The sequence below is a fragment of the Medicago sativa genome, chromosome 6 (genome assembly GCF_051527215.1).
Source record: "Medicago sativa cultivar Bolivia chromosome 6, Bolivia_mono, whole genome shotgun sequence".
Classification (NCBI taxonomy): domain Eukaryota; kingdom Viridiplantae; phylum Streptophyta; class Magnoliopsida; order Fabales; family Fabaceae; genus Medicago; species Medicago sativa.
Window position 1 is genome coordinate 40,623,253 of NC_140754.1, and position 16,623 is coordinate 40,639,875.

The 16,623-nt window shown below is 33.8% G+C and overlaps 1 protein-coding gene across 1 annotated transcript; it reads left to right on the plus strand.

The window, feature by feature from the left end:
• The first annotated feature begins 268 nt into the window (after positions 1-268).
• On the plus strand, positions 269-940 carry LOC146915136 (albumin-2-like). Its single transcript, XM_085721253.1, has one exon. It carries the CDS (start codon positions 269-271, stop codon positions 938-940), a length of 672 nt encoding a protein of 223 aa, XP_085577379.1.
• The last annotated feature ends 15,683 nt before the right edge of the window (positions 941-16,623 follow it).

Genomic DNA, 16,623 nt, shown 5'->3' on the forward strand with positions numbered 1-16,623 from the left:
TGCTTAATTAAATGCATGATTGGCAAGAAGGCTAGGGATTAAACTTTAAACAATCCTAGAAGCAAGGTCTTAAAAAATTTAAATTACCATCCATACCCCTTGAATAGCTTAGGTGTCCAAACGTGTTTTGGACATTATTTCAAATTGAGTAGTTTGTGTTCACATTACTACAGGTAACATCCTTCTATTTAAACAGAAGCTTTCACAAACTGATAGAAAAACGTATTCATATCCCTTTCCTTAAAATAAATATACCTCCAATAAGAAAATGTCACACTTTGCTGTTGGTGCCGCATTCCAGTCATCTGTCGCATATCAATGTTACATTTTCGTGAAAGATCAGTATGTGGTTTTAAATTATAATAGCGCAAAAAACGATATTGTTAGTGGCCCTGGCGATATTACTGATGGGTTTCCAATGCTTGCTAACACTAAATTTGAAAAAGGAATAGATTGCGCCTTTGATGTCGAAGACAATGATGCATTCATCTTCTCTAAAGATCAATGTGCCAAAATAAAATATAATCCACGTTCAGAAGCCAAAATGTTTGCTGCTCCTATTAAAATCGGTGAGATGTTTCCTTGTCTCGTGGGAACCCACTTTGAACATGGAATAGATGCTGCAGTTAGTTATGACCGTTGCAAAGCTCTCTTATTCAAAGGAGATCGCAGTGTCTTGCTAAACCACTTCTCAAAGTCTTGTGAGGCAACCGAAAAGATTGCTCATCGTTTTAGTTGTTTGTATGGTACAGTGTTTGAGAGTGGAATTGATGCAGCTTTTAGTGTGTATGGTCGACGTCGATTTTACATTTTCAAAGGAGAACGCTGTGCATTAATTGACTACGCTGGATCCAACATCAGTGACTATATTGTCGGAGGAAGAATAACACGAATCAGTGCTGATTGGCCTGTTCTTCATGAGATGGTAGAAGAAGAATAGATCTAATCGTACAGAACTTCTAGAAAAAAAGATAATTAGTGATCAAGTTTGGTGACGAAAAAATGAAATATTTCTCTTATTTTCTAGTCACTAAATTTGATGACAGAATTAAAGATGGAGATTTCATGTTTTCATTCAAACTTCTTCATTGATTAATTTTTCTTTTAGTGCGTGCATGATCACAAATATATGTTCATGTGTGTGGAAATAAGTGTGGTAAGCTGCTAGTTGCTTGCTCCACCTCTTGTGGTTGTTTTCTTGTGTTGTTAACGTTTACTTTCAGCACGTCGATGTTTGATGTGCATGGTTATTTTGCTTCCTTTTCTATGTAATAATAAATGTGATTGTGAAGATTCATTATTTCACATTTGTTGAATGTTTCTATTTATCAATGAAAGCTCATCCTTTTTGTCAATTTCATCATTTCAAATATCATCTATTTCGTGGTATCTTCTACCTTTAAGGCTCTTGATTTTCTGGCTTTCCCTTTTTCTTTTAAAGCAATCAATTTATTTGGATTGTTTGAAGGTTCCTCGTCTCATGTTGCCTTAAAGGAAATTGTTGGAACATGTGTGGAAATTGAGTAAAAAAAGACTAAACACAAATTCCCATGTTGGGTAGAACTAGTGTTGTGTGAATTGAAAAAAGTGGAAGTCCCACATCGGATGGAACACACACATTAATAGTGTTTATATAGTGGGGGTGTACCTCTAATTAATGGGGGTACATAAGCACTAGAGAAAAAATATATATTGATATATATATATATATATATATATATATATATATATATATATATTATTATTTGGAAAATAATTATTATTTGGAAAATATATATTGATATATATATATATATATATATATATATATATATATATATATATATTTGGAAATGATAAATTAAATAATTAATTTAATCATTATTAGAAAGTGCTTACTTAGTCCCCAAGTTTTGCTAAAATATTTTGGTACATAATATAATATATTTTTGTACTAAATTTAATATATTATTATTATTTGGAAATGATAAATTAAATAATTAATTTAATCATTATTAGAAAGTGCTTACTTAGTCCCCAAGTTTTGCTAAAATATTTTGGTACATAATATAATATATTTTTGTACTAAATTTAATATATTTTAGTACTCAATTAAGATATTTTTGTACTAGATCTAATATGTGAATTACTTAATCGCAAAGTAATATGTTACTTGTTCCCAAAGTTTCTCATATTACTTGTTCCCAAAGTTTCTCACTTATTAGTTGTGAATTTTCTCTATAAATAGAGAGCTCACACAGTGCATTCCACACACCAAAGAGTTTCATTGAGTTGTCGGGAACTCTTTCTCTCTTCTCCCTTTTTTGACTTGTGTTGACGAGTCTTTCATCTCTTCTCCCTCCTTCGACTTGTTTAACAAGTCCTTCTCCTTTTTCTACTCCTTTCTGTCCCTTCGGAATTAAGAGTGTTCTTAAGACCATAGTCCCTTTTCGGTTTAATGTCCCTTCGGAATTAAGAATGGTCTTAAGTTCATAGTCCCTTCGGAATAAAGAGTACTTTTAAGATCATAGTCCCTATTTGGAATAAACAATGTCCCGTCGGAATCAAGAATGATCTTAACGGTATATAAAAATTATTCAATAATTTTATTTGAGGAGAAATGGTGGTAACACCATATTTGAGTGGTCATAGTACCATATTGTTTGGAGAACTTAAAGGTTAGAATGGTGGAAACACAATATTTGAGTGGTCTTAGCACCATAATAGAATGGTAATGATACCATATTAAAGTGGTTTCAGTATTAAAAAGTGGTCTTAGTACCATATTTGAAGGTGTAATTCTCGAACGGTTTTCTACAGTGCAGTAGTTAACCGCACAGTTGTAGCTGGGCTTGTTTTATCCTGGAGGCGGCGTGGTTGATAGTCTACCTTGCACAACTTTGGGTAGTGCCACGAAACGTCTTAAAGAGAGTGACCTGGTCGTGACTCAACCTAGTAACAACTTCGGTAGATAATAGAATTTGGAAATCCAAATACAATAGTTTGAATATCCAAAAACAACAATTTTAAGACGTTTCTATCTGCTATGTCTACCGAAGAAATTACTTATTGAGGTTGCGTAGTCCCTTAATATAAAAAAAGGATAAATCAAGCTATAGAATTACATCTTTCGACTGAAACAATGAAGTGTATGTTGTTATAACAACAACACTAAGAAATTCACATATCTGACTTGGAATTTGTTTGAAATTTATTTTCAAATTCAAAATCGAATTGTGAGTAAGTAACTTTAATTGTTTGGAGAATAGAACCTGTGTTGCATCGTCTACTTGACAAACAAATACAAATAACAGACTAGTTGAAGCAAGCGGTGGTCAAGTATTGGAAAAAATTTGTACAGTACAATGGCAAATGTAAAAGATGCAAAGGTTCTAATTAAGGTTGAGCATGAGCTTACCATATAAGAAGGATGTTGTGCTTTTTTTTTCACTAGACCAACATTCTGTTCGAGTACATGGACTAAGATTTATTTGGTAAATTAAAGCACATGTACATCTTTAAGAAATTGAGATCGAGTACCATTTTTTGGACATATATGAACTCGACCACTCAACTATTTTTGGATGTTAATCCTATAAGAACAGGTCTAGTGACTTGTACTCTATGCATTCTTATGAGAAAAGACTGCACTTTGATGGCATGATCAAAATTAAATTCTGCTTCTATTTTATTAGTTGTGTGATTTTAATATTTGACATGTGAACAAGCTTTTAATTTTAAATTTGAGTAACTTGGATTTAATTCCAACGTTATAATTAGACAATTTTATTTATTGCAGTCAAGATATATGAACCAAAAGTTCATATAAATCAGAATTTAGAGAATATGAATCTCTAGACATAATAAATTATGATATGTGTGAATTTGATGACACATAAATTAGAAATGATAAAATGATGTTTTTATCATATTTATTGATGACTGTGAATTTTGGAAAATAAAATTGATATGCTTGAATGTTCAATTTTTATAACGAAAATTGAAATTTATAGAGTACCCAAGTCTAAGAACAAAAATTCTAATTAAGAAATTTTTGAAGAAAAGACAATCCAACTTGTCTTATTTTTGAACTTGGGATTGTCCGGACTATATTTGGATTCTGGACCCGGAGAGTTGAACTCACTAGTAAAGCCTATGAATGTGTATTCATCGGGTATGCGATAAAATAACGAAACATATATGTTTTATGACCTAAATGTTAAAGTGATCATAGAATTTAAAGATGCTGATTTCTATGTAAATGTTTACCCCTTTAACTAAAGAATAGTGGGGGCACTAGTGGGGGCTCTAATGGGAGCACGACATTAGTGGGGGCAAAATAACTTCCCTTCTAAAAATTAAGAACTAGTGGGGGCACTATATCTAATCACATTCATGTAATTAGAAATAGTTATGAAAACATCATACGAGATGTTATAGAACCTCAAGGAGGTAAGAAAGCTAAAAATGCTAAAAGAGTATGAACTTGGTTTATACATTGGAAGAAGATTCATTAAGCCTTAAAGACGTTATATCCCATTGGATGCTGAATTATGGCAAAAAGCAATAAACGATGAAATGAATCTTCTAGAGTCTAACAAAACATGACACTTGGTTGACTTGTCTCATAGTTGCAAAATCAATCGGTTGTATTTGGATTTTGGAAAAAGGAACTAAAACCTGATGGTACGGTTGATGAATACAAGGCTCTCCTTTTAGTCAAAGGTTTTAGACAAAGAGAAAAATATAGACTTCTTCGACATTCATTCACCAGTCACGAAAATCATATCCATAAGAGTACTAGTCCCTTTAGCCGCCGTTCATAACTCGATAGTACTCCAAATGGATGTGAAAGTTGCCTCCTTTTATGGTGAACTAGAAGAAGAAATCTATATTAAACAACCTGAAGGTTTTGTGATTCACGGACAAGAAAACAAGCTCTGTAAGTTAGATAATTCTTTGTGAGGTCTAAAAAGGAATGACATAAATTTTTTGACATTCTAATGCTATCGAATGAGTATAAAGTGAATGAAAGTGACAAATAATATTTGTACGATCATAGTCTCTATGAAGACAACTTGCTCATATTTGGTTTAAAGATTCATGTTATGAATTATGTGAAATCATTGTTTATCAACAACATTGATAAGAAAGACCTAGACAAAGTTGAAGTAATTCTTGGTTTCAAGATTACTAGATCAGAAAATAGAACTTTTTTGATAAATCTCACAAAGTTGAGAAGATCTTAAAGAAATGTAATTATTTCACCATAAACTTGCAATCATATATTATGATCCAAGTGTAAGAACACTTGAGATGGAGTTAAACAAATAAAATATGTGAGCATCATTGGCAGTCCTTAGGTAAGCCACTGAATGTATTAGACCCGACATTGCCGATGTCGTAAAACTCTTGTGCAAGTTTACTAGTAGACGGATGAGAAGCATTGCCATGCTAAAGAAAGAGTCATGAGGTGCCTTAAGAAGACTATGACTCTAAGATTACTTCACTAGGAGTAACCTATTGTACTTAAATGGTACAAGATATAAAATAGAACATCTTTCAGATGAATATTTAGCGACTAGTGTTTGCATATTAAACATCACTAAAGGAGTTGTTTGTTAAAACAAATGATATTGACTCAGTCCACTATGGAATGAATCTGAGATGAGAGCACTAGAGAAAACTAGTGGAGAAGCAAGTTGACAAGATGCTTGCTAATTGAGATCCCTTAGTTGATAAAACTGTTTCCAGAAGTGTTAATTCATTGTGATAGTCTGCAGCTATTACAAAAATTGAGAATCGTTAGAGACGATAATTAAGGCATGAACACATAAAGGATTAGAGAGCTAGCTACTCTCAAAAGGAACGGTTAAAGTAGATCATGTACGTACTGATAAAGAATTAGTTAATCCTTTGACGAAAGGAATTACTAGAAAGAAAGTCCTAAACACATCCAATAGGATGGGACTAATGCCCAAAGGTCACAAGTGATGGTAACCCGACCTACATGACTAGAGATCCCAAGAAATAGGTTCAATGGGTAATAACAAGTCACAAGTGATAGAACATGCTATGATAAAAGTAAGAAAGCATGATTCCTGCAGCGATAGAAGGATGAGATAATAGAAACTCTTAATGAGATCTATACTCTATTTGGAGTGGAGTACATAGCTACAGGAGTACTCTTGATAGACTCACCTATAGGAATGTGGAACTAAGGGCCGGTTCATATGGGATTCAGGGCAGAATACCTAGAGCGTTCGTTAAAACCGGGATACATGTGCAAGGCCATAAACGCACGGGCTTTTAGAATACACCTTATGAAAAGGTTTGTGTGTGAGTTCTATGTCTGAGATAGAGTTCAATGCTGTAAGCAACTCTTGTTAATCAGAATTTTACTCGCTATGCAAAGGTTCAAGTTGTAGGCGACACCTTTGTTTACTAGCAAATCTTATGGAGACGTTTCTGACGTTATTTCTGAACCCATTTTTAAAATTCAAGTGGGGGATTGTTGGAAGATGTGTGGAAATTGAGTAAAAAAAGAGTAAACACAAATTCCCGTGTTGGGTAGAACTAGTGTTGTGTGAATTGAAAAAAGTGGAAGTCCCACATCGGATGGAACACACACATTAGTAGTGTTTATATAGTGGGGGTGTACCTCTAATTAATGGGGGTACATAAGCACTAGAGAAAAAATATATATTGATATATATTTTATTATTTGGAAATGATAAATTAAATAATTAATTTAATCATTATTAGAAAGTGCTTTCTTAATCCCCAAGTTTTGCTAAAATATTTTGGTACATAATATAATATATTTTTGTACTAAATTTAATATATTTTAGTACTCAATTAAGATATTTTTGTACTAGATCTAATATGTGAATTACTTAATCGCAAAGTAATATGTTACTTGTTCCCAAAGTTTCTCATATTACTTGTTCCCAAAGTTTCTCACTTATTAGTTGTGAATTTTCTCTATAAATAGAGAGCTCACACAGTGCATTCCACACACCAAAGAGTTTCATTAAGTTATCGGGAACTCTTTCTCTCTTCTCCCTTTTTTGACTTGTGTTGACGAGTCTTTCATCTCTTCTCTGTCCTTCGACTTGTTTAACAAGTCCTTCTCCTTTTTCTACTCCTTTCTGTCCCTTCGGAATTAAGAGTGTTCTTAAGACCATAGTCCCTTTTCGGTTTAATGTCCCTTCGGAATTAAGAATGGTCTTAAGTTCATAGTCCCTTCGGAATAAAGAGTACTTTTAAGATCATAGTCCCTATTTGGAATAAACAATGTCCCGTCTGAATCAAGAATGATCTTAACGGTATATAAAAATTATTCAATAATTTTATTTGAGGAGAAATGGTGGTAACACCATATTTGAGTGGTCATAGTACCATATTGATAGTTTGGAGAACTTAAAGGTTAGAATGGTGGAAACACCATATTTGAGTGGTCTTAGCACCATAATAGAATGGTAATGATACCATATTAAAGTGGTTTCAGTATTAAAGAGTGGTCTTAGTACCATATTTGAAGGTGTAATTCTCGAACGGTTTTCTACAGTGCAGTAGTTAACCGCACAGTTGTAGCTGGGCTTGTTTTATCCTGGAGGCGGCGTGGTTGATAGTCTACCTTGCACAACTTTGGGTAGTGCCACGAAACGTCTTAAAGAGAGCGACCTGGTCGTGACTCAACCTAGTAACAACTTCGGTAGATAATAGAATTTGGAAATCCAAATACAATAGTTTGGATATCCAAAAACAACAGAAATGGTTAACAAATGCAAAAAAAATTAAAATTAAAAAACACGATTCAAATCATCCTTTTTTTTGTTCTTCTCCCACCTTCAGTTAGTATCAAAGCTCTAGTCTCTTGACTGACCACTCAACTGTGCAAGAGTAAAAATCATGTTTATTGTGGAAGAACTCTCAAGTAATGAATTTATTTGATCTGATTGAAGGTGCCTTCTAATGAACTATTCCTGAAAAAAAATAGTTATTTTAGAAAACCAATATATATAAACCATTATAAACACTTGAATAGAAGGCAAGCGGACAACAAGCTACGTTGCCAAGCCTTTTTGGATGGCAAAACCAATTCTCGTAAACACAACATTTATGGATCTAGGAATCATGACAATGCTATGCATGTCCTTTTGAACTCTATGTAGAAGGTCAACAACCTCTGGTGCTAAGAAACCGAAAGTGTCAAAAGTAAATGGTATAAAAGCACGTTGATTGTCAGAGCACGTTTTCTCATGTTTTCTCAGAGTCTTGAACAAAGTTCAGAGTCTTATGCAGCAAATAATGTAAAGAGATAGAGAGAAGAGAAAAACACAACAACTATACAGGTTCATTCCACAATCCGGAAGTAGTCCTGTCCCCTTTGCACTTCAAAGGATAGTTCACTAAAATCAATATCTGATTACAATTGCTCAAGCAAAAAAACAAGAGACTTCAAACTACTCAAGTAGAAAACCAAGTGGTTTCCTATGCTCAAGCACACGGGCAAGAGACTTCCTATGCTCAAGCACAAAAGCAAGAGACTTCTAAACAAACACAATTGCAAAGAATATGTTTGAGGTTGAACACTTGATATACAATCAGTAGTGTTCATAATACAAATCAGATACATACTCTTTAAGACTCTAGAATTTCTAAGATATGAAAGTGATTAAGAAATTCAAAGTGAACTTGATTTGAAAACAATTTCAGCAGAGTTTTGGAACTTGTAAAATTTTTGTGAGTCTCTTGCAATCTTCAAGGCTTCACTCCTTTATACAGTGGTGTGAAAGAGACGTTGTTTGTTGCCAGCAGATCAAAAGAGTAGTTGTTGAAGTTTGATAATCACTAATGATATGTTGTTTGATTTGGTTACTGTCCTATGAAGGAACAATTTCAAATTCATTCTCTGAATAGAGAACAACCAGCCAAGTCACAGCCGTTGTCTTGTACTACTGCACACATGATGAGTGGAGTAGTGGAGGTTGTACAATTGTACTATGTCCTTTTTCCTACGCTCTTTATAGTGGATAAGCATCCAATGCCTTCTAATTCCTCTAAAATAGTCGTTGTTCCAGGCTTTCATTCCTTCTGCAATCATATGCATTCAGAATAACAACTTTTAACTAACTCCAGCTTCTAGTCTTCAGACTCTGATGAACTTCAGCTTCTGTGGCTCTACAGACTCTCTGATGATGTCAACTTCTGGTAGTCACCTTCTGATGGTCTTCAGACGCTCTTTGTCTTCAGACTCTGTCTTGAATCTTGCAACACTAGCTTCCTTTTTGTAAATTCCATTGCTCTCATTTGTTCTTTCAGAACCTATACTTGACTTTATAATTTTTGACTATGGTCCTGCACACTTGAACAAATATTAGCATATCCAATTGACATTTTAATACCTTGATATCATCAAAACTTAAAGGTGTTAATGTTAAACACATTTTGTTCCAACAATCTCCCCTTTTTGATGATGACAAACACTGGTATTAAAGGTCAATTGTTGTTAATCTAATTAACAAGTTGACTTTAGGGTCTGAGGTTTGTATGCTCCCCGTGAGTCTGATAGTTCTTAGGTGAGGTTTGTAAGTTCCCCCTAAGTTCCATCCATGTTAATTAAATTCATTTTAAACTTAAAAACGTCACTCAGAAATAATCTCACATGAAATTAAAGACTAAGAGATGAGAAGCAGGTTCTCCTAATTTAATTTTAAGTTAAATTAGTGAGCTCAGAGCCTAAATGTATATTATATCTACTCACCCTTTTGTCATCAACAAAAATTAAAAACAATAGACCAAAAAGAGAAGTAAAAAGAACATGAGATATTTCTAAGTACACATCAGAGCATGGTTAAAACAATGTATAATAACCTAAATATTGAAGTATTAGAGCAGGTTAACAAAGTATCAGAGAAAATAAGATGAGGAACAAGTATCAGAAGCATAAATATAAGAAACATATGAGACAATAGAAACAACAAAAATTGTGTGCAATCTAAGGTTAGGTTTGTTTCTTCATCAACTCCATCATTTCCTTCATCATTGCCTTCATCTCTTCTGATTGCTTCTTCAAGGTTTCCTCAAGAGCATCTGATCTTCTAGCTTGGGCTTCTTCCCTTGCTCTATGCTCTTCTTTCATCTCAATCATTTGTCTCTTCAACTTTTCAGACAACATCTTTTGTTCAAACAACTCTTGCTTTAGCTTCTGAATCTTCTTAGTTTGCTCAGGATCTTCCTTTAGCTTCTCAAGAATTGGAATATCAGCTTTGACCTTCACTTGAGTTAACCATGAAATGTTAAGATCCTCTTTGACTGCAGAAGTTATAAGAGAAGAGGCATCCAAGAAGAATGGAGAGTTTGATAAATAAAGTTTGTGTCTTCAAATTTCCACTTCTTCCATGCTTCTGATTGTAACAGCCTGATTTTTCGCTAGATTTATTTTATTATTTATTTAATTGCTTTTATGTGCATTTGTATGTGCTCGTATGTGATTATTTACCTATGTGTGTATTTTGGTTGGGATTTGTAGAATTCGGTGTTAGAAGGGTATTTTAGTCATTTTGGACTCAGGGGTATTTTGGTCATTTTGTGAGTAGGGGTAGTTTAGTAATTTTGATGAAGATTATTTTTAGTGCTTAGTGAGAGCTAGTATTATTTTACTAAGTTGCTAGAGAGTGTAGTAATTTATTTATAACCGGTAAGTGACCGTTATTATTTCATTTTACTGTTAAGTGGGTAGTAACATTTTGAATTAGATTAGTAATGGGTTAAGCCCATTAAGGCATTGTGAGTTGAGCCCCATTATGTAGAGCCTATATAAACTCTAGTGTTAGAGAGAAATAGGGTTTACACCATCATTTTTCTATTTAAGAGAAGAGGTAGAGAGAAAGGGCAAGAGACGATAAGGGTTTGAAGAGGAAGATTTAGAGAGAGCTAGAGGGAGCTAGAGATTCAAGTTTGGGAGCTAAAGTGTGTTGGATATTTGTATGTTGGCTTCACTTTTGCCTAAAACAAATATTCACTTCAGATGTAGAACACAATGTTCCAACATCCAGACCTGGTCTGTACGTTCTGTGCTTTGCCTATGTTTACGCATGCGCTTGCTTGAATGAAGGAATCCACACCAGCCTGAGTTGGTCTGAACCGTGTGCAATTATGAGGAGATCAGAACATATGTGATTTCTTAAGGAAGTGTTAAAACGACTTAGGAAAGTTTTTTAAGGAGATGATAATGTGACTTTTAATGAGCCTACTTTCTAGTAGTTTCCTTATCCGACTATGTTGATTGAGCATTAAGTCACTGATCCGATTTGAAGCATGATTGAAGGGATGACACGCCTTGCTTCAGTATATAAAGGAGGCTGCAAGACCTGAAGAATTATTCAAGACATTGTTTAACAAAATAGAGTTTTTGTTTAGGTTTTGAGTCTTATATCTTGTGAGCCTTTCGTGTATCATCTTGATGCATGTTTAGGACTGTACTTTGAGTTGTAATACTGTGCACTACTCCGAAGCTTTTAAGCAAGGAGTTAGGTAGATTGTGAACTGCATCTAAGCTTTTAAGCAAGGTTGCATGTTGTTATTTTTTAGGGTAACCTCATTTGATTTGAGTCTGTAATTTGGGAATCACAGGGGAATTTGATCTGTTGTAAGGGAGTGAGATGGGATCTCAGATCTAGGAGTTCCTAGGTTGAAGTCTTGTTGGGGTAGGTCCTAGGTCATAAGTGCAAACGTGGTTTGCTGAGAGCTTTTGAATACGAACTGCACTAGTAGATTTCCTTCCTGGCTTGGTAGCCCCCAGAGTAGGTGACGTTGCACCGAACTGGGTTAACAATTTCTCTGTGCCTCTTTTCTTTCCTGTCTATTACTTTGTTTTATTATGATTATGTTTGTTAGCTTAATGTTCTAAACATCATATACAACATCTTAAGCCTAACGTGCCAGAATATCAAAGTGAAGCCTTAGTTGGTGATTGTGAAGAATTAAGGTAAGGGGGTTAGAATTCAAGCATAATTAATAGTTGTTGTTCTTCCCTAATTCTTTGTTTAAGTGGTTAATTTGAAATTGGTTGTAGAAAATCGTGCTTAATTTTGGTGACATGATTATATACATGAATTGAATGATAATTGTGTTGTTGTTGTTGAATTTGTATGTCAAAATGGGTTTATATGTATATGCCATGTTTCAAAATGATTATGATGAAGGATGAAGTTGTGGTTGTTATATTGTCGATGAAATCATGATTAGATGTTGTTGTTGTTGTTGTTAGATGTGTTGTTGATGAATTGATGCTTTGGATATCATGTATTGGTGGATTATGATGAGAATTGAATGGTTGTTGAAGGTTTTGTAAAAATGGGTTGATTTGCTAAATTGTGTTAGACTGGTGTTTGATTTCATGTTTGGTTGTGTTTTTGAAAGCCCTTTTCAGTACATATACATGTAAACAACCTTTGGGAACAAATCTGGATGTTGGGGGATCAAAATTTGGGTTTTTGGGTGAAAAATGGTGTCAAACTCGTAACTACAGGGGAAATTCGGTAAGAAACTCGCTAATAGCAAAACTGTTTGGAACTTTTTCGCTAATAGCATTCTCTGTTTTGCGTTCTTGTGTCTTTTTCCCTCGTTTCTGTTTTGAACTGGCTTTTGGTGTAAACATGAAAGTTTTAGATAATTGTTTTAGCTTTCGAATGGTCTTGGTTTGACTCAAAAATGATTTTTAGATTTTGAGTTATGATGAAAATACTCCAAGTGGGTCTTAGTAAAACTTTATGAAAATTCAGCATAACCCCGAATTTTAAATGAAAACTGGTGTTGATCAGTGTAAAATTGGCCTTAGGTGTAAACACGAAAGTTGTAGGTAAGGATGTTACCTTTCTAATGTGGTTGGTTTGACATGAAAATGATTTTTGGTTTTTGAGTTATGAGGAAAATACTCCTAAGAGGTCTTAGTGAAATTTTACGGAAAATCCGCATAACTATTTCTAAGTCAACCCAAATCTCATGGATTGTTTCTTAACTTCAAACTTATGTTCTATGACTTCAATTAAGGTGTTTAATGATATTTAAACTATGATGTGATGGATCTAACTTGTTTTGAATTGAAAATGAGAATTTCTTGAAAAATGATAAAGAGAGACGAACTTCATGATTTTCATGATTTCGTCGTATTTAGCCGGTGAAACGTAACCGTATGCTCTACTGCACTTATATGTGGCCTAGAGGTATACTTAGTTGAGACATTGGATCTTGTTTACTTGGTTTTGGTTTAATTACTTCAATTATTTTGAAATGGTGAAGTTAGAGACGAATTTTGATGAAAATGGTTTTAAGAGCCGAATGCTTTATAAATCCTTTATGAATAGATTGATATGATCGTAAGAAGATGTATGCATGATTGTTAGGTGATGAATATGATGTTTGTTATCATATGTTGTATTGAATGGAGTTGTTGAACTTTATGATAAAGTTATATGTTGTTGATAGCCGTTGGTTATAGCCGTTGATTATAGCCGTTGAATATAGTCGTTGAATTGTTATGAACATATGCATAGTGGATTGAGTCATATGTTCATGCATCATATGTCATGTCGGATGTTATATCCATATTGCCGTTGAATATAGTCGTTGATAATGATGTTTTTGTTGCATCATGGGTGACGACCTTGAGGAGATTTGGTACCACATGCATATATGTGTCTAGTCTAGGTGCATATCATTATAGCATGAGTCGTAATTGTTTTATTGGATGATGAATGTGATGAAAGTGTGATTGATGTATACATACTTGTGATGATTGATATTGTTGTGTGAATGTGTAGTTGGAGGTCAATTGTTCATAATAATTGGTGAAGAATGGAATTGAACTGAATTGATTTGATGTATTTATGCCAAGTTGTTTATTATTAATTATGATTGATGTAAAGCTAACCTCCAGTGGTTTGACCGCCTACCTGTCTGTATGGATGGGTAGACGTTGTGCAGGAGTAGTTGCTTTTGGTGAGTGCCTGGATAGCGGGAACTTTTTCCGTTATCAGTTGGAGTCGTAGGTTTAGGCTCTGATTAGGCTGTAGTGTCTTTATGTTATTGTTGGACTCTGTTTTTATGTTGTTGACATTTCCCACTTGTCGGGACTTGGAGGATTTTATATGATGGTGTATTGATGACCATGACATGTTTATGTTGGAGATAAATGATTTGTATCCGATGTGACTATTGAGGTATTATATATATATATCTATGTGATGATTTGGATTTTGTTTAGACGTAGCGTCTATTTCTTGAATATTTGCTATATTCGCGTGTTTTATCGCTTTAATAGAAATAGGGCGTTACACTGATCACTTCCTTAAACCAGTTGTTGAAAGTCTTCTTTAATTAAGTTTAGGTGTTTGGGACCCATTGGTATGCATTAAAAACTGAAAAACGACAAAAAATCAAACTTGCCACGCAAAGAGGGGGGCGCACGGTCGTGCCACCTAATATCGAGTGATGAGGACGGTTCGTACCCAGGCACACGGTTGTGCTTACTTGCTAGAAGGAACGAGCAAACACATTGAAGCAAAGTACCATTTTCTCAGAGAACAAGTGAACAAAGATGCTCTCAAGATCATACATTGCTTCAGTAATATGCAGCTTGCTGATATGTTCACAAAAGCCATTAAGATTGATAGGTCCAACGAGCTTAGAAGTTTGATTGGCAATGTAGAATTGGAAACTTGAATTAAGGGAGGATGTTAGTTTCTAATTCAAGCTTTAGTTAGTATTTTTTAGTATGTTAATCTAAGTTTGTTTTGGTTAACACATAATTAGGAGTTTGTTACAAGTTGGTTACAAAACTAGCTTGAGTTTGTTATCTTTGTTTAGATAGCTTACTAAGGAAGCAATGTGAATAAGCATCTTATATAAGTCATGTTGTAATCATTTTTCACTACTAATGAAACTCAATAGATCACAACTATAATCTTCTCTTTCTTCTTTCAATTTCTCTCAATTTCAAACCCAAATTTCATAACCAAAATCTCATTGCTTGCATTAGAAGCAAGCATAGAAGCAAGCATAGCTGAGCTATCAATCATCATGTGGTTTCTAACACTATATATTCCATCGTATTAGCTAGTGAGTAAAAAGTATACCAAATTCACTTAATAGAATAAAAAATCTCCAAAAAAAGATTTAGTGACAGCGAAATTACAGAGATATTTCATTTTTTCTGTCGTTAATCTTAGTCATTAATTTAACTTTTCCTAAAAGCGACGTGCCATTTGAGCTAATCTTGAAATATTTCATCATGAACGCACCAATCATCCTTGTAAGAAGAAAAAGCTGCATAATAAGGCGGATACGTTCATAATATTCTCCTTTAAAAATTAAAGTTTAATTCCTCAAAGTAAGAAGAAAAATATGAATCAATTCTTTATTCAAAAACTGTACGAACCAAAGTAAGAAGAAAAATCTGAATCAATACCTTTGCCGATAAAATGGTAATACATGAGATTATTAGATTGATAGTCTATTAGGGCATACTTGTCCACTTTAAATAACAAAACTTGACTCTGCGTAGATAAGGAGACACGACGCTGATCGGAACTGAACCTATATCTGTTCCGGGAATTTTTGTTTGTGGAGCGAAGCATATTATGGCACATTGATTTCCAAAAAAGATGAATGCCTCATTGCCATCAGTGTTTAAGGCACAATTTATTACGTTTTCAGATAGTGTTTTAGCAATCTTTGGAAACCAATGAGAAATACGAGTCAGCGCTTCAACAATTTTCTTTAGCATCCATGATTATATTTCAAAAGCACATAGTTTTTATTAACGAACATGTATCATTCGTTGGACTGAGATGAACGTAATGCAGCATCTATGTAATGAGATGGCATATTTCTTTTTGGATGATTTATTTATTTCTTTTAAGATAAAGTAGATAATATGTTTTTACTTAAATTTGCACACGTTTGGATGTGACCAATCTGAATCACAGATTGTAATCATGGAAAAATAATGTTGATTATTTAAAGACCCCGCAGCTTCTATTATTTATATATTAAAGAGTGACCAAGACAATTAACAATGTCTTTTCTTGGTTACCAACGATGAATTAGTCAAAGTGGTAAGGGTTTGATATCTCTGGCTCTTGCACAAGGAGATAGCACCTTGTAGGTCTCAAAAGTTTTCATGCGGATATAGTCACTACCAAACGATAGTAAAAACATCGTGCTGATAACATGGTAACGAAAAAATGATCTTCTCTTGTTTATAAAATTATGTGGTTAAATCCAACTTGCTTACTAGATTTATTTTTCGACAAAACTTGCTTACTAGATATTAATGAATGACCAAGACAGTTAACAAAGTCTTCTCTTTCCTTATATAAAAAGTTTTGTCTTAGTGTTTGACCTTAGGCTGCGCTACTTAGACACACAACTTCAAATAAAAAATATTTAGGGACGCATAGAAATTGAAACAAAAACGAAATATGCAATTGCTCCTAGAGGTAACAGAATTGATTCTTTATGTCTCCAAATCAATGGTAAGAGGCTTTTACCATGAATATATTTTGATTTTTATTTTGATTCCTAACAAACTCCAAGAGAAGTCTTTGTTAATTTCCTTTTGTAAAAAAAAAAAAA

Excerpts from the sequence above, each read along its gene's own strand:
- LOC146915136 (XM_085721253.1), top strand. The coding sequence starts at position 269 with ATGTCACACTTTGCTGTTGGTGCCGCATTCCAGTCATCTGTCGCATAT.